At 40.4% G+C, this 16,081-nt stretch overlaps 1 protein-coding gene across 2 annotated transcripts; it reads right to left on the reverse strand.

Moving 5' to 3' along the window:
- Positions 1–1,872: 1,872 nt before the first annotated feature.
- On the reverse strand, positions 1,873–13,435 carry crmp1 (collapsin response mediator protein 1). Of its 2 annotated transcripts, none has more exons than XM_079674178.1 (14): positions 13,007–13,435; positions 11,108–11,196; positions 10,750–10,934; positions 10,459–10,623; positions 9,837–9,898; positions 9,649–9,729; positions 8,865–8,933; positions 8,559–8,679; positions 8,279–8,435; positions 5,547–5,688; positions 5,254–5,424; positions 3,973–4,152; positions 3,555–3,720; positions 1,873–3,371 (listed from the first exon to the last, which is right to left on the reverse strand). In XM_079674178.1, the coding sequence occupies exons 1-14, from the start codon at positions 13,355–13,357 to the stop codon at positions 3,280–3,282; spliced, it is 2,031 nt and encodes a 676-aa protein (XP_079530304.1). In that variant the 5' UTR covers positions 13,358–13,435; the 3' UTR covers positions 1,873–3,279. The 2 variants fall into 2 exon arrangements, with proteins under 2 accessions (XP_079530304.1, XP_079530305.1); XM_079674179.1 differs by lacking the exon at positions 13,007–13,435 and adding an exon at positions 12,172–12,356.
- Positions 13,436–16,081: the final 2,646 nt, after the last annotated feature.

Below are 16,081 nucleotides of genomic sequence, written 5' to 3' on the forward strand. Positions count from 1 at the left end.
GTTTGGATATAAGACAGATGCAGCACCTACAAATATACAGTGTTCTGAAACATTGAAAGTGAAAGCACTTTCAGATGATTACAAGCTCACTTATACAGTATATAACAACACTTCCTGGTATGTCTTGGTATATGAGATCCACTAATGTCACAAGACTGCAATTTTCAGTGCACTTGAGACAATTTGCGGTAAGATGTTGATACAATATAAGTGAAAATGTGGTCTCATGGGGATCAGGCCTATCACAAGCTCCAGACTGGTGCAACACACATGATGACCTTTTTGACAACAACAACAGTGCTTTTTTTATCATCATCAGGTGTTTACGAATTAATAAAACCAATATTTATTTATCACTATTGATGGCAGACCTCATATTTCTATTAAACAACATTTATATGCAGGCATAACTGGTACCTACTTATTGCTGCTGGCTGAAAGAAAAAAAAAAGACTTCAACTCTCCAGCAAACCTAACTCATTTCCAACAGGCTGAAAAATGTGATTGCTAACTGCCTGTCTACACACTTAGCAATATTGTTAGCTTTTACAAAGTCCTAACACATTTCATGTCACAGTAAAAACTATAGAATTAAAATCACATGCTTGCTGGGCTACATTGACCATTTATTGTATGACTGCCATTAGCAAGTATGTGAATTTCTAATGATAATTGGTCAGCCCTAGTAGTATATATACTTAATAGTCTCCTGAGCTGTCACCACCATAATAAAATACAGTAAAACTGCATTGTCATGTCATCTCAATTTTATAGAAAACATCATTGAAGTTTGGCAATTAGTTTGAAAGACACAGTGTCAGACTGACTAACTTCAAAAAGCACTACAACTGTTAAATCAAAGATGATTCAGATTACTTTTTTATCTCAAGCTCTCTAGTGATCGTTCAGCCTTACGCCATTGCAGATATTGACCATAATATTCAAGCTGGAGGAAAAAGGAAGAAATGACAAATGGTGCCTCTCTACTTCCTTGTTCTGTCCATTCATTCCCGAACAAAAGATCCCACAAAAAATCATTGACGTCTTTTTTTAAATTTGATTTTTAGAATGATTTTCTGAGTTATCAACAGACCTAAATTCATTGCCACAGCTTTTATAAAGTAAATACAGCACTCATGAAACCCTTTGCGCTGCCTGCCTCCTTTTATGTGCCTACTCCATAAACTGATACAGTGTCTGAAATCACTCCAGAACATCCGTTTAATTTCCCTTTATGGGTTCTATTTAACAATTCATTCATTTTCCTTTCAATTTACCATCTTTCCGTTCCCTCTCCCAAGAGAGAAATACATGTATTGCAACAAGCATTTATAATGTCATTAGAGACCGCATTCAATCATAATCCATGACACATTTTTTATTTCATCCATATGTAGTAAGTAATATATTTATGACTTTAGATATTTGTGTGCTCATTCGTGTTTAGGTTAAGATAAATATTTTTCCATTTTTGCTCCTTTTTATGTGTTAGGGTATTTTTGCTTTAATGCTGTTATGGTAATTTGTCTAAATCATCTCACCTTCATATGAACTGAAACCATCAGGGAGCTTGTAATTGAACTGCAACCTGATGATGCAGAACACCATCCATACAAACTCCCTGTAGATTTGATTTGATAGAGTTAATTGTTTTATTCCGTTGTACTATATATACAAATCGATTCCTGCGCACTAACGCAATTAATGTGCAACCCTTAAGTCACCTGATTACCCTTTAAACTAACTGAACCCCTTGCAAATTCAAACAGACATCATTTATAAGTGCACACTTGTTGTGACAGCTACATTCAGCAAACAGAGACAGACCTGTGACACATATATAAATCATGTTAAGTTGGCAGTAAACTCAGATTTGTTTTTGACAACAGTCAGGTCTTTATTGATCATGCAGCAGTGGTTCCATTGGAGACAACATACACAAGCAAAAAAAAGAATAAGCGGCATAGAAACACTTAATGCACCTAAAACATCCAGAATCAATAAAATAAGCTTAAAAACGATTTAAAGTTAAGTATAATATCGCAGGGATGGGACCTGAAGTCCTTTTTACAGCAGTCAATTGAGCATGTCATCGCAATTTCTGGCATGAGTGATTGGGAGAACGCTATCACACACATCATAAACTAAAGTCTTTACAGTGAAACCTATTATGTAGGAACAGCCGGCTAGAAATTCATTTTGCAGTTCACAGCTGGTTTTGTATTTGTTTCAACTGCTGTCACACTTCACAAGACAGTATTGACACATTTGCATATAGTGTTTGATGGTGAAGAGGAAGTTGCATTGCTTTGACATTTAAGAACCTAGTAACAGCTGGCTGTATCCACAGTGGGTGTCATTACACATTCAAAGCATACATTTACCATTATAAGAATATGCCTGTGCTCTCTTGATTACATTGTTAGTGTTCCTCCATTGCAACAATAAACCACAAGTAGTGCAACATCTAAGGACGTGTTCATGCAATCGGTATAATAGATCTTCTTGAGACACACTAAAACAAGTATTGCCAAGATGTTGAAAAACAGGTGCAGGAGTGCAGGAGATGCTGTTATTTCTGAAGCTGTCCACCAGATGGGTGGAAGGGAGCACCATGTGTGAGCAGACCCACACAGTTAGATGTAGGATGTGAGAAAGAATGAGGAGGAAGTCATGCTCACAGGGAAAAAGAGTTAACAACAGTTTGACATTACACTGGGTTCACATTTGGGTGCTTGGATGGGGTCGGACACCTGATGTGTGTGTGTGTGTGTGTGTGTGTGTGTGTGTGTGTGTGTGTGTGTGTGTGTGTGTGTGTGTGTGTGTGTGTGTGTGTGTGTGTGTGTGTGTGTGTGTGTGTGTGTGTGTGTGTGTGTGTGTGTGTGTGTGTGTGTGTGTGTGTGTGTGTGTGTGTGTGTGTGCCAGATTGTGAGCCCATTCGTTTTTGAATGACTTGGTTGATTGTAAATCACATTCTAAGGTTAATTGAAGTATCATGTGCTTCTTCTCTGCGACCATTGACTCAAGGAAAACTGATACAAATCATAATGGTCTAATACGAGTGTGTCACCATTGTACCAAAAAGTACAACGGTATTCATTCATGTCAGTGTGCTCACACTCTCAGTCATACACACACATACACACACACACACACACACACACACACACACACACACACACACACACACACACACACACACACACACACACACACACACACACACACACACACAAACACACACACACACTCAAGAGGTGAAACCTCAGAACAACCACTTTAACCAAGGCTGGTGATATTGGAGCGACCACCAGGGGGTGCTACAATGCGTTGGCCAGACCTACGAGGGACGATGTCATCAATCTGAGACCCTGGAAAACAAAGACAAAATTATGTTAGATGTGTTTACTTCAGTAAATAAATCTATTCATTTTGGAACTTAAAAATTAAGGCTCACATGTTGCTCCATTTAAAATATTAAAAGCATCATAGGTATGCCTACAGGTCCTGGATTGGATTAAAATAAATAGTATAAAATATAAAATGTTTGTTACCTGATAGGCTGAAGTTGGACTGGTGGAGATTGCGTATTGGTGGTGGTTGGTGAGAAGTGGGTGAAGTTCTGGCTGAAGGAGAAGGAGTAATATATGTTTGGGTAGGAACCATATCATATACGGGGCCATCGTACAACCCACGAATAACGCCCTGCTGATTCTTTGCCTAGAAAAACCCACAGACAAATACATGTTAGCTGACATGTTAGTAACACTTAAAAAAAAAAAAAGCCTGTACAGTCACATTGCCAATTAGTATTTTATTTGTATTTATTTTATATGTATTGTTTAAAGTCATATTGAAGAAAAAAATGATAGTGCAACTATAATGACTGGATATTGACCATCCATTCAATCTTTTACTGGAAAACCTTTTAACCTTTTGAAGAATTGCTTTAATATGATGTCTGTACCACACCTGGTTCCTGACTTTAATGCGCTGGTAAACGTAGTCTGGGAAGTGCTTGCGGGGAATAAATCGACCGGTGCCTTGCTGGGCCTGCACCTTGCCTTCCTCATAAACAACTCGTCCGTGACTCAACACCAGCGCTGGACCCCCACGGCACTCCATACCCTCAAAGATGTTGTATTCTGAAGCCTGTGTGGAGAGCAATAGACATACTGTAAGCATCACGATAAAATTGGAAAAGAACAGATGAACAAGGGAGAGCTTTTCATTTCCTCCTCAGTACATTGATACTCTGCGCTGTCTCGGCCCCACGGGCTATTTTTGCAATCATTATTACAGGAGGCTTACTATATGCCATGAAATGCAGCAGTGGAGAAGATTGAGGATGAATAAGTGAAAGGATTGGGAATATACAGTAGGAGGAGCGACTAAAGGGGGATGGGTAGAGAGATGCTAGCTCAAAATGGGTGAGGGGTGAAGGGGGATTATAACCTAAAGCCGGCACCAGTCTGGATTAGGGCTTTTGACAGTGGCAGAGCAGACTGAATATTAAACACTGTCTAACATTGTCACTGTATGTTGTCCCATTGCTCAAGGCAAATGTCCACCTCAAAGACCATGTTTCTAAATTAAGTTGCATCGTTTTGTCGTAAATAAAAAAAAGCAAAGGCTCGGTTCACCTAAATTGCAAATACACAACAACAATGTATTTATTTAGCTTTAAAGCCATCTGTGCATGCAGATACCTTACACCTTCACTCAGCCTCACTGTTAAGAGCTTTCCCTGGTTATACTGCCTATTGAAGACATTTCAAACCATTGTTAAAATGATCAAATGTTTTTTGTGTTTTTTAGGGAAACCAACACTTTTGAACCCAATTAGAATTTAAGCTTTCCTTAAACATGCTAGCTATGCTTTTTGATCAGGGGTTTTGTATCCAATGCATGTATTGTATTATTCTGATACGACATCATACTGCACAGTAATGTCAGGCTTGACTGAATTTTATATTCCAACTTCACCTCCTGTGATCCGTGCCTTGGTTTTTATCCTATTTCACACTCTGCCATCTCCCATACAAAATGAACCCCTCTCTCCTTCAGCCTTTCTCCTGCCTTTGTCCTTCAAGTCCTTCTGCTCCCTAAACTGATGCAGTATTTAGAGTGGTATTTTGTAATAAGATCACAAAGCATCCATTGCATTATTCTGTTATCCCTTGGATTCAATTCAACAATGTATCCTTTCTCTTTTAACTAATGTCCTTATCCTGTTATTGTTATTGCTCTCACCGACTGCTGGAGTTTTGTAGTGATTGTTTTGGTGCTGTTTGGGTCCCAGATGACAATATCTGCGTCAGAGCCCACCGCTATCCGCCCTTTGCGAGGGTACAGGTTGAAGATTTTTGCAGCGTTGGTAGATGTGGCTGCCACAAACTGGTTTTCATCCATTTTTCCCATGGCCTTAAAGAGAGAGAGAAGTAAATGTTTAGAGTTTGACGCATGCACGCACGCACGCGCGCACACACACACACACACACACACACACACACACACACACACACACACACTTCCTCATCGCTCACCACGGCCTTGTCCCAGACGAAACCCATTCTCTCCTCCACTCCGTTTGTCCCCTCTGGGATCAGAGTGAAGTCATCTTTACCGATTGCCTTCTGGGAAGTGCTGTATGCACAGTGAGCACTGCCCACCACCTGCAGGTCCCCACTGAATCAAAGCAGAGAAATAATATGAAATGATCACATGTCAACTCAATACACAGTCAGTTCAACAGAACCTTGACCACTTAAAAAAATTTTAACCTGTCAAATTGTATAGTTTTTACTGCAGAACTTTGTCTTGAAGTTTTAAAGGAAGCTCAATCATCGGGATAAGTTGGTCAGTTAACATGGATTTGGCTGCAACAATCTGCTAAAAGCAATATTTACATTCAAATAATCATAATGTACATGAATGCTATTTTTATGCTCATTAAGTTGGTGAGTTTAAGAATAAGTCATGTAGTGACAGAATAGCCAGGCAGCTGAACCAGTCCACAGAGCCTTAACCAGATCACATCGTAAATATACTGTTATATTAAAAAAAATACCTCTATTACCTTTCCCCCTTAAATACAAGACGCTAAATGTGACTGTTTATAAGGTACGATTTGGGTAATTTCTCATCCAGGGCCTTCTAGTCATTTGTTAATTACAGTGATTACTTCATCATCCTGATCTGAGGGATCATTATGACCATGAGAGTGATTGTTATGGAAATAATGGGCCATACTGAAATATGGAAAAGAGTTGTTCTTTTGTTCGCTTTTCAGAAAAGAAAACTCAAAGTACACCCTGTCACTTTAGAGCAGGGGTGGGGAACCTCCGGCCCCCGGGCCGTATACGGCCCGCGAGACCATTTGGTACGGCCCTCGAGGTAATTTATACACGCAAAAAAGAAAAAAATTAAAGAGATCTAGACCGCAAAAAAAAGAAAAAAGCGAGTGCCTGTTTCTCCTGGCCAAGGTCAGGGTCCTTGAACACAACACGAGCCTTACGTGTCATCACGTGGTATATGTCTCGTCTGACAGGGGTGCAGTTCTGACGGAGAGCATCAGAACGTCGCTTCAGCACTTCCAAAAATTGCAGTACCCATAAGGAGCCGTACACATGCCGCAGTTTCTGCGTGGCTGTGTCTTTAGTTGTAAGCCCAGTGGCGATCTGTTCATCTGTCACACTGATCATACAGTCAATAACGTTGTTGTTATTAGCATCTGGTTAGCTAGCTATGCTAACGAATATAAGAAGCTTTTTCTCCAACAAGTGAGTTTAAGGCACATCTTTATATGATCATTATAGTTATAAAAAAAACAAGAGAATAAAGTAAATAGGTATAAAATACTATATGACAGTAAAAACAATTTGTTATTAATAAACAACAATACAGTTTGAAAGGGGAGTGATTTGTAAAATATCCATAAAGAAAAATAAATCTGCTTACAGTTCTGTTTCATATGGATGTTGAGAGATGTATCCATAGATCTCCTAATGTTGCTCTCAAAGTGCACCAGATTGATGCTTTTAACTTCAACATTAAAAAAAAAAATCTTCCCGGGGAGGTGAGGACCCCCCTAGAGGAGGTTAGGTCCCCCCCCCCCCCACTATTAAATCACGTCAACATGGATAGGAAACTAAATACATTTGCACATATCTTGTGTCCAATATACTTTCTGTTTTGGTGGTCATGCCACAACCGTGCACGTGAATGCATGCACGAGTCATGATAAAATATCTGGATTAAGAGTTTGCTTTTTCTTTGCACGGCATGAAAGAAAGGCCAAATGAATGGGCTGTGATTTTAGTATTTTTAAGCAGAGGTCAATAATTTGCACGGCCCTCGGAGGATGTTGAAAAAATTGAAATGGCCCTTGAGAGGAAAAAGGTTCCCCACCCCTCCTTTAGAGGCTTAAACACACAGCAGTATACTGTAGCAGCACTGGTGTGACAGCACAGACCCGCCTAGAGAAGCTGGGGTTGCAGAGGAAGGGTGGAGAAGCAGAAGAAAGGAAGGAGGAAAAGTTAAGAGGATGAGGAGGAAGGCAGTTGGTAGCCAAGGCAACAGATGATGAAGGATTCTAGTTGCTGTGCTATTTATGGAATCGAGGACAGTCAAAAGTGTACAGCGGGATGTTCTGTGCATATGTGAGAGAACCGGGGTGGGTTTGGTCTGGGGCACTTTATCACTCTATAATACACATCAATTACAATGGGAAAATGGCTTTATGTAGTGATAGAAGTATACATATATTATTATACTCAATACATTAATGTATACATGTAATACTAAAAACTGCACTACAGTTAAAGTGGCTTGCAAACCATTATTAAGTCAATTATCCCTTATAAGTCTCTTCTACCGTTATCATACTGCTCCTCCTCTCCTCACACATACACCTCCACCTTCTCCCTCTTCTCCATCTGTTTTTCTTTCTCACTGAAGCTGGCTTGACATTAAGCATTACACTAGCAGTTGTCCTTGACAGGAACATTACACTAATATCTGAGGCAAACAGCAAGACGTGGACCCTTTTGGCAACTTATTTAATAATAATTATTTCACTTTTAGAGGTTGACAGTAATTTAAACTATTGCCCTCGCTCTGCATTGAAATAAAAGTGTTTATTAGTCACGGTTTTGAAACATGAAATATACGCAGGGGACATACAGTATTTCAACAGGCTTAACAGAGCATTACCATTACTCAGAGTCAACCTCTGGGTTATTGCATTTAAAGTTGTCTGAAAAGGTTTAAGACATACCAAGCCAGCAGTGTGTTGAGGTGGTCTGGGGTTGTGGGGTCAGGACTTAAAGGTGGAGATGTCACATAAGCAGCCGCTTTGGCCCAGTTCTTGCTCCAATAGTGAGAGCCATCAGTGACCAGACTGGCTGTAATTGGCTCCCCAAAAACGACATAACCTGGATGGTAAGAAAGAGACAGTGTGTCTGTCAGGATGTTCAATCAGGATGTATAAACACTGGAAAGAGTCCTTAAAATCAATTCAGACACATTGACTGAAATGGAAAGAAAGAGAGGCTGACCTTTCCTACGGGCCTGGGCAATAGTGTCAGCTGCACTCTTGCTCATCACCTTGGTGATGTAGATAGGACAGTTCACACGGTTACCAAGAGTGATGGCACGGAACACAGCCTCAGCCTCCAGCTGCATGTAAAGAAGTAAAGAAACATCAAAACCTGTAAATGGATGGATGGATGGATGGATGGATGGATGGATGGATGGATGGATGGATGGATGGATGGATGGATGGATGGATGGATGGATGGATGGATGGATGGATGGATGGATGAATGGACGGACGGATGAGGGGAATAAGAGAGGGATATCACCTCTTCAGGACGACTCAGCGGATGGCCTTCGGGTCCGGTGATTCCCATTCCGAGGATTTTCTTCTGTTCCTAAAACACAATTGAATAAGATTTGATTATGAGTATTTTCCTCCCCACTGCAATAACTCTCAGCATGACATATAGTACTTGTCAAATCATGTTTTACCCACAACAACTTCTTTGCTGGTCTCCAATGGCTTTTAAAATGAAAATATCATGGTCTGTCATGCTATCAAAGGGTGCATTGTAATCCTAGGATGCCAATTTCACTGTTGGGAGCTTTGCACCTGTTATGCTTCTGACAGCGCTGTCTGGAAAACAGCAAAATTGGAAAGAAAACCAAACCTCCACCCCCTTACTGCTTGTCTTTTTCAATATGTTTTGGCTTCACTGCTTGCTCACAAGAAGGTTGGTGCTTCTTAAAGGCTTTTCATCACCCATCTCCCTGTTTTCATTACAATTATGTTAACGAGTATGTTATCATTTATCATCGGAACTCCTATCATCAGTCATTACCCTCTTTAATCTTTAAATACATTATAGTTTCAACTTTAGGAGTCCCTTTAATTCAGACCATCACCTACATGATCATGACCACCACTTTAATCACTGCTGTCAGTACTATCAGGACCTTAGCTTTCAATTACCTTCAATCTTGATAACCATTACATCATCATCATTAGTATAATGACGTTCAAACGCGGTGGTGCCCTTTAAAACATTCAGCGGCTGCACCAGCAATAATCCTAAGAGACAAAACTAGAGGAGGTAATGAGGCACTTACTTTAGCAATCAGGTCTCCATTTTCAGCATGAACTAAAACCACGGCACCCAGCTGCTTCAGGAAGGAGAACGCCTCATACAGCTGTGGGAGAGTCCAAAGAACAAGCAAGCCATTAATACTAAATGGATACAGATATTTCTCATTAATGCAATATTAGTGATAATTGTAATCTGTGATTATGAACATACCTCAGAGTCTGTCATCTGATATGTATCCTTATAGGCCATGTACACTTGGAAGGAGTTGATACCTGGCAGTGGAAACAATGGATGTATTCATGACAAGAAGGTAATAAAGTAAAAATTAGCAAGAAGGGTAAAAAAGAAAATATTTTGAGCGTAGAAACATTTAGTATCATGATATGCACTAAATAGAATAGAGATAAATGTGAAATGTTAAATGTCAAGTTGCAAAAGTAGAGAAACTGATCCACAACCTAGTCTGAAGTACAAATAATCGAAGCTGTAAATTACAACCTTCAACTTTATTGCAGAAGGGGATCCCCCACACAGGCAGCTGCCTTGGCCAAGTTACTGCCTTATTCTGTGGCGGCCCCATAAGAAAAGTGATTTGTTACTTAAAGCAGATTACAAGAAGAATTTACACACTACCACCATGACAGCACTGTAGAGAACAATGGATTACTACTGCGCCTCCGCTATAAGAGGATTCAGCACTAGGCCAAATTGTTTCTAAATCTCTCCCTGTTGTTCAAGTGAAATGGGTCCAAAATAGGGATGAACATGACACAAGAATTACAGCATTGACCACAGCTATAAAACAGCATGCAGTCATTAAAAACGTATGTACCTTTCTCTTGCACCAGCAGCTCCAACTCATCTTTAACATTCTCATCCCACTGGGGGATGTCTACGTGCAGGGAGTAATCGCAACATGCCTTTTTATCCGCAGCCTCCTGCCAGCACTCAAACGCCTGCAGTAGACTCTCTCCGGGCTCCGGGGTTACATGGTCAACTGAAAGGAAAAAAGAGTCATAGGTTAAGATGTGAAGAGCGTACCTAATGTATTTCATCACTTGAAAGATAATGTTGTAACAGTATTCACTGTGACTGTATTATGTGTCTAAGCATCCACACTCACTGATCATGGTGGTGCCCCCAGCGAGTGCAGCCTTGGTGCCTTGGAGGAAATCATCAGCAGGCGGTCTTCCCAGGTATGGCTTCATCAGACAGGTGTTGGCATCTATCCCCCCCGGTATCACCATTCGGCCATTAGCCTCTATCACCTTGAAACCCCCAGGTACAACCAGATTCTCCCCCACCTGCCTGCCAAGGACCAGACACATGAGACACAGGGGTGATTGTGGGTGAAATGGGTAGGTTGTGGAGGTGAAAAGGGAAATAAGAAAGTGAAATCATTATTGACTGCAAGATATTTATATATTCTGTAAAAATCGCTATTTGTATGCCTCCTTATTTACATAGCTCTTTATACTCACTTGATAAGTCCATTCTCAATGTAGACATCTGCGTAGAGAGACTGGTCATCATTGACCACCCGCCCTCCTTTGATCAACAGCCTTTCACTCTACAGGGGGAGAAGCACAGAGGGAGGGAAGGAGGGAGGGAGGGAGGGGAAGGTATGGTTTAAATCAATCCTGACATTTTGATATATTGCACAATCTGTTGTGTAATCATTGACTTTACAGCAATATAATGGATGGGGTGTAAATAAATACATAGCCACATAAGTGGGCGGTTTCTCATTATAGCTATCAGGGCTGTCTGCCTTCATCCTTCATTTGCTTTTATTCTGTGCAGGATGAGGTTTGACTGCTTATTTAGAGGCACAGTGTAAAACTAACACATTTGTACCCAGACTTCCATGCATCCACTCACTCTACCACCATGAAGGCTGCCTGCCTTGCAACCAGTTTAGGAGGATGTTACATCTCCATGGTAACCAATGATCCTATGGCTCAGTTGATAGCTGCTGACAGCTCGCTGAAGTTTTCCAAAAATGATTATGCTTACAAAAGGACTCATTTGAACGCTGTGTGTTGTTTCCTGTCTTCCCCATGAAACTGAATGCTTAGTCAGTTGCATGCCTTTGGATTTATTTGGTGTTTTATAATAGGCCTATGGAGAGGTTTAGAGGAGACTTTCTGCAGAATGCATGCTTTATTGTAGCTCAAAAGAATGCATCTTTGCACAAATCCAGTCTCAAACCTTTATGTTGTTTAACGCTAGTCATTGTTTCCTGCATGTGTGATCTGGATAGACCGTCACGTCAACCGAGTTAATCCCTCTGACAGGCGTCGAGATTACACAACAATGTCCAACCGTAAGAGAATACGTGCTCGATTAGACACAGACATCCAGTAGAGAACTGTCACCTCGCTGTCTAGAGTTGGCTGTCTCACACTGGAGAGAGAGTAGAGAAAGTCCTTCGGTTTTTCTCGCCTCACTAAGAATGTAATCCCTTCTCTGCCGGCATTGGGAGCAGGGATTTACAAGTGGAGAGCTTCTCCGTCCAACACACCGGCCAGGCCGGGTCTCTTACCTTCAGATGGTGGATGCCGTTATTCTCATGGTAACTGGACCCAGACATGCCTTCCCCGTCGCTCTGCCCTCTGGCAGTCTATTTAGTAGCGGGTTGCAATGACTCAGACGCCCTGTCCTACGATCTCCGCCCCTTTATCTAACCGAATGTGTGTTGGTTTTAGTTTCCGTGTGTGTAAAGGGACAGTGGTGAATCCGCCGGCGTACGGCTGCGTCAGGACGCGAGGAGCACGCTCAGTGACAGGACAGGTGACCTTTCGGTGCATGCGCGAATGAGGAAACGCGCTAACATAAACAGCTCACGTGAGAGCAGAACAACAGGATTGCGAGGGACGCTGTCTGGCGCTGTCCAGTTCAGCACCACACACTGAGGGGAGTTTCATTGTATCGAAAAATGTTTTGCATCTTTTTGTATATTTTTCATGAGCCATGTAGACGTAAACTAAAATGGCCAAACTGCAATGCAGCACAAACTTAATCAGTTATGCAAACTCGGGCATTTATCTCAAAATCACAATTCCCATGGGTTGTTAAAATATGTTATAATAAGTAAAAATATGAAGGTGATAGTTTTGCAACACAACACATTTTGCCTTTTAAAAACAAGACATTCAAATATATGCATCCAGTCGTTAAAACTACACTCCATTTTTCTTTCTTTGAATAGTCCTGTCTCCATCAGCTGTAATATACAGTATAGGCGAGTTTTCTTACTGCACTTAATGAAAATCATATTTAACGTGAACCATGTTCATGCATAAGACAACGAGCACTATTTCCACCAAAAAGCCAGACAGACGAAAGAAAAAGCCAAGGGGCATAATCCTCAATCCTACCTCCCCATTTGGGCTTTCCTTCCCCGATGAATATCTGACCTCCACACCTGCTTGTTGATCGTCCGTGTCGCCGGGAGAATTGGTCAGTGACCCCTCCCGTGCCTCGCTGGACGTCTTGCCAACGGGATCACCAGCATCCAAAACCCTCTCCCGGCTCCTGCTTCTCGGGGTGCGTCTGCCTTTCCTCCCAACCGCGTAGTTATCGAAGTCTATAGTCTTGCTTTCAAACGCTCCCTCCACGGAGCTGAACATTCCGTAGGTTTTCCTTTGGTTCGACCCGGTGGTGATCGGCCCAGCCAGGTAGACCGGCAGCTCATCCTCCCGGTTCCACTGCCTCCTACAGTCAGACATTGTTGCTTTCACGGCAGAGTCTCCCCCAAATGTGAAACGATTGAGATAGAAGCGTGGCTTGCTGTACCTCTAACTGGGTCACGGAGAGCCCCGCCCCTGAAGCATGCTCTGATGCTGTGAAATGTGAAAAAGCAGCGCTCTACAGGCTGATGATGAAAATGGACAAACACAAACAAGTGATATCAGGCCTCCAGATTAGAGAGTGGTGGTATGCAGTAGTGAACAAGGTATTCAGATCTTAACCTGTGAAACAGTAGCAGCAACACAATATATTCTGTTAAAAGTAAAAGTATTCCATTCGATATCATACTCAATTAAAAGTACATAAGTAATCAAAATATTCCTAAAGTACCAAAAATAAAAGTACTCATTACACAGAATGGCCCATTTTAGAATAATTTGTATAACTTTTTTCATTACTTGAAAGCACCTACCAAAGCTGTTTATTTTTGCTCTATACACTGCCGGGTAATGTTCAATATCTTGTCATGATGTATTAATTGAGTTATATTTTGCAACCAAAACCTGAATCTGTAAAAGCTGTAAAGTGACTAAAGCTGTAAAATAATGTACAGCATTAGAAAGTAGTAAGTACAATATGTGAATTGTAGAAAGTAAATGGAAATGCTCAAGCAAAAGTATACCTCAAAAGTGTGCAATGCTACTTTAAAACACTGGTAGGGTGTCAGTGTTGTATAGTTTAGTTAGCACTGATTTTAAAGAAAAGTGACTGCAATTAAACATGCAGACAAATATAAGAAGTGTATGTCTCTCCACGCCTCTTTCCTGCCTTCCAATGTAAGGGATGTTCGTAAGCAGATCACACTATCAGCGGATTAAACCAGCATGTGTCATCCTTTAACCCACATCTGGAGGGAGAGATGGATTTTAAATGTGTCTGTGTGCTTTCAGGAGGACAGTCGGTCAACGTTATGAATAAAGCCTCGAGGTGTAGAACAATTACAATCTTTCCATGACTTCTCAGACTCCACCGCAAGGGCTGGTCAAATGCATCTTGATAGACAGGTAAAAAGCCCTGGGGCTGGTGCTTTTATTTGCAATGGGCTGTAATCAGTGACCTATATGCTAGTGGGATGTTTCCTAATCCCAGCAGACAGCCAAAGAGAGTGAGTGAGAAAGAGAAAAGCTACTGTGGATGATGTCCTTTTAGTACATGAAACCTCAGCCACACACAATGCCTTTTGGAGTGCACAATACTCATATTTAGACTCAGTTTTCTCAAAGCAGGCCTATAGCTTTGTAGCATGTATTGTGATGATTATTTATAACATTAATAACAATATTAGATGCAACTTTAAGTGTACATATATGTACCCCTTTCATGCATGAATTATGAAAACCTCAGTCAGGATTTTTTTACCAAGTTTTTTTGTTGCCCTTGGGGCATGAAAAACAAGATTCTAACTTTAGTTTCTTTTTATCTCGTTTTTTCTAATTTAGAAAAAAAATGTTTTATATGTCCACTCAGGTGGACAGTATGCGTTAAAGTTTGAACTGAAGACATGTACCTTTGGAAAAAATGATAAATGAAGATGTGCAAACTTAAGATTACATTATATTAACATAAGTATATTGATTTACGGCCCAAAAAGGTATTGCAAATGAAGTATTTTAAAGAACAACAGTAGCAGTAACAGTATGAATTGTAGTTGAAATATAGCCAGTGATGCATGACGTCCACTTTAGTGGACAGGTGATTCATCATAATTTCCTGCAAACATAAAATCAATACTTTGACAATTTATGAATTATATAATTCCTCAGTTGTTACTTGATGTCACCAACATTGTTATACCTGCAGGGGGGGCTTTCCATAAAATAATTGGCAAGATATCGACGAGTGATTCGGTCCATCTCCGTTTCTGTCGTCCATCTTGGTTTAGAGAAATGTATCATGCACTTACACTGACTTTCCACTGACTGGCAGTATATGACATGATGCAATAGGGTCCTATGTATTGGCTTATGGTGCAACCATGCCATCAAAATACATGCATATACAAGAGAAAACACCTTTTGAAAAGCTGTCCACTATAGCCTCTACGCGTGAAAGGGTTAATTACCATTTGTGTTAAACAAATATAATATGACAACAATATAATAAAACATTATCACTTTTTTCACCTGTAACGTGTTGTTGTATAAGGCCTCTGAAGCAGAAGTTAACGTTTAAAAAAATAAAAAATAATCTAATATGGCCCTATCAGAATGTACATATTGATACCATAGACTGTATATATATGTATTGATACTCATATTGACTAAACAAATGTACTGAACAACTAAGGGTTAGTTTGGTTAAATGCTTATTTGGCTATGTGAAAGTAATATAACACTTTATCATTTTATTTACTTGAATCTTGACAAATTAATTCCAATTAAACAAAGAGATGAGTATAAAGAAACGTTTCAGGTTGGGTGGGTTAATGGAAGATACTGTATGTAAAAACCATAGACTGGTAAAAACATGTATTATCCATAGCATTGTAAGGACATAGGCCCCATTGTCAATGTAAATACAGTATGGTCTTTAAAAATAAACATTTTCATTTAGTAAAGCTAAAAGTGCTGTACATAATGTTGCAGCTTTTGGCTTTAAGCTACACTATTTTCTTTACAGGGCCACTGCCAGTCCTCCAGTGAAAGTGGAACCTACCTCTACTTGTCAGAAGCCACCGTTGTATTGTGGCCATATGGAATAAA

Source organism: Notothenia rossii (assembly GCF_949606895.1).
Source record: "Notothenia rossii genome assembly, chromosome: 1".
In the NCBI taxonomy this organism is placed as follows: domain Eukaryota; kingdom Metazoa; phylum Chordata; class Actinopteri; order Perciformes; family Nototheniidae; genus Notothenia; species Notothenia rossii.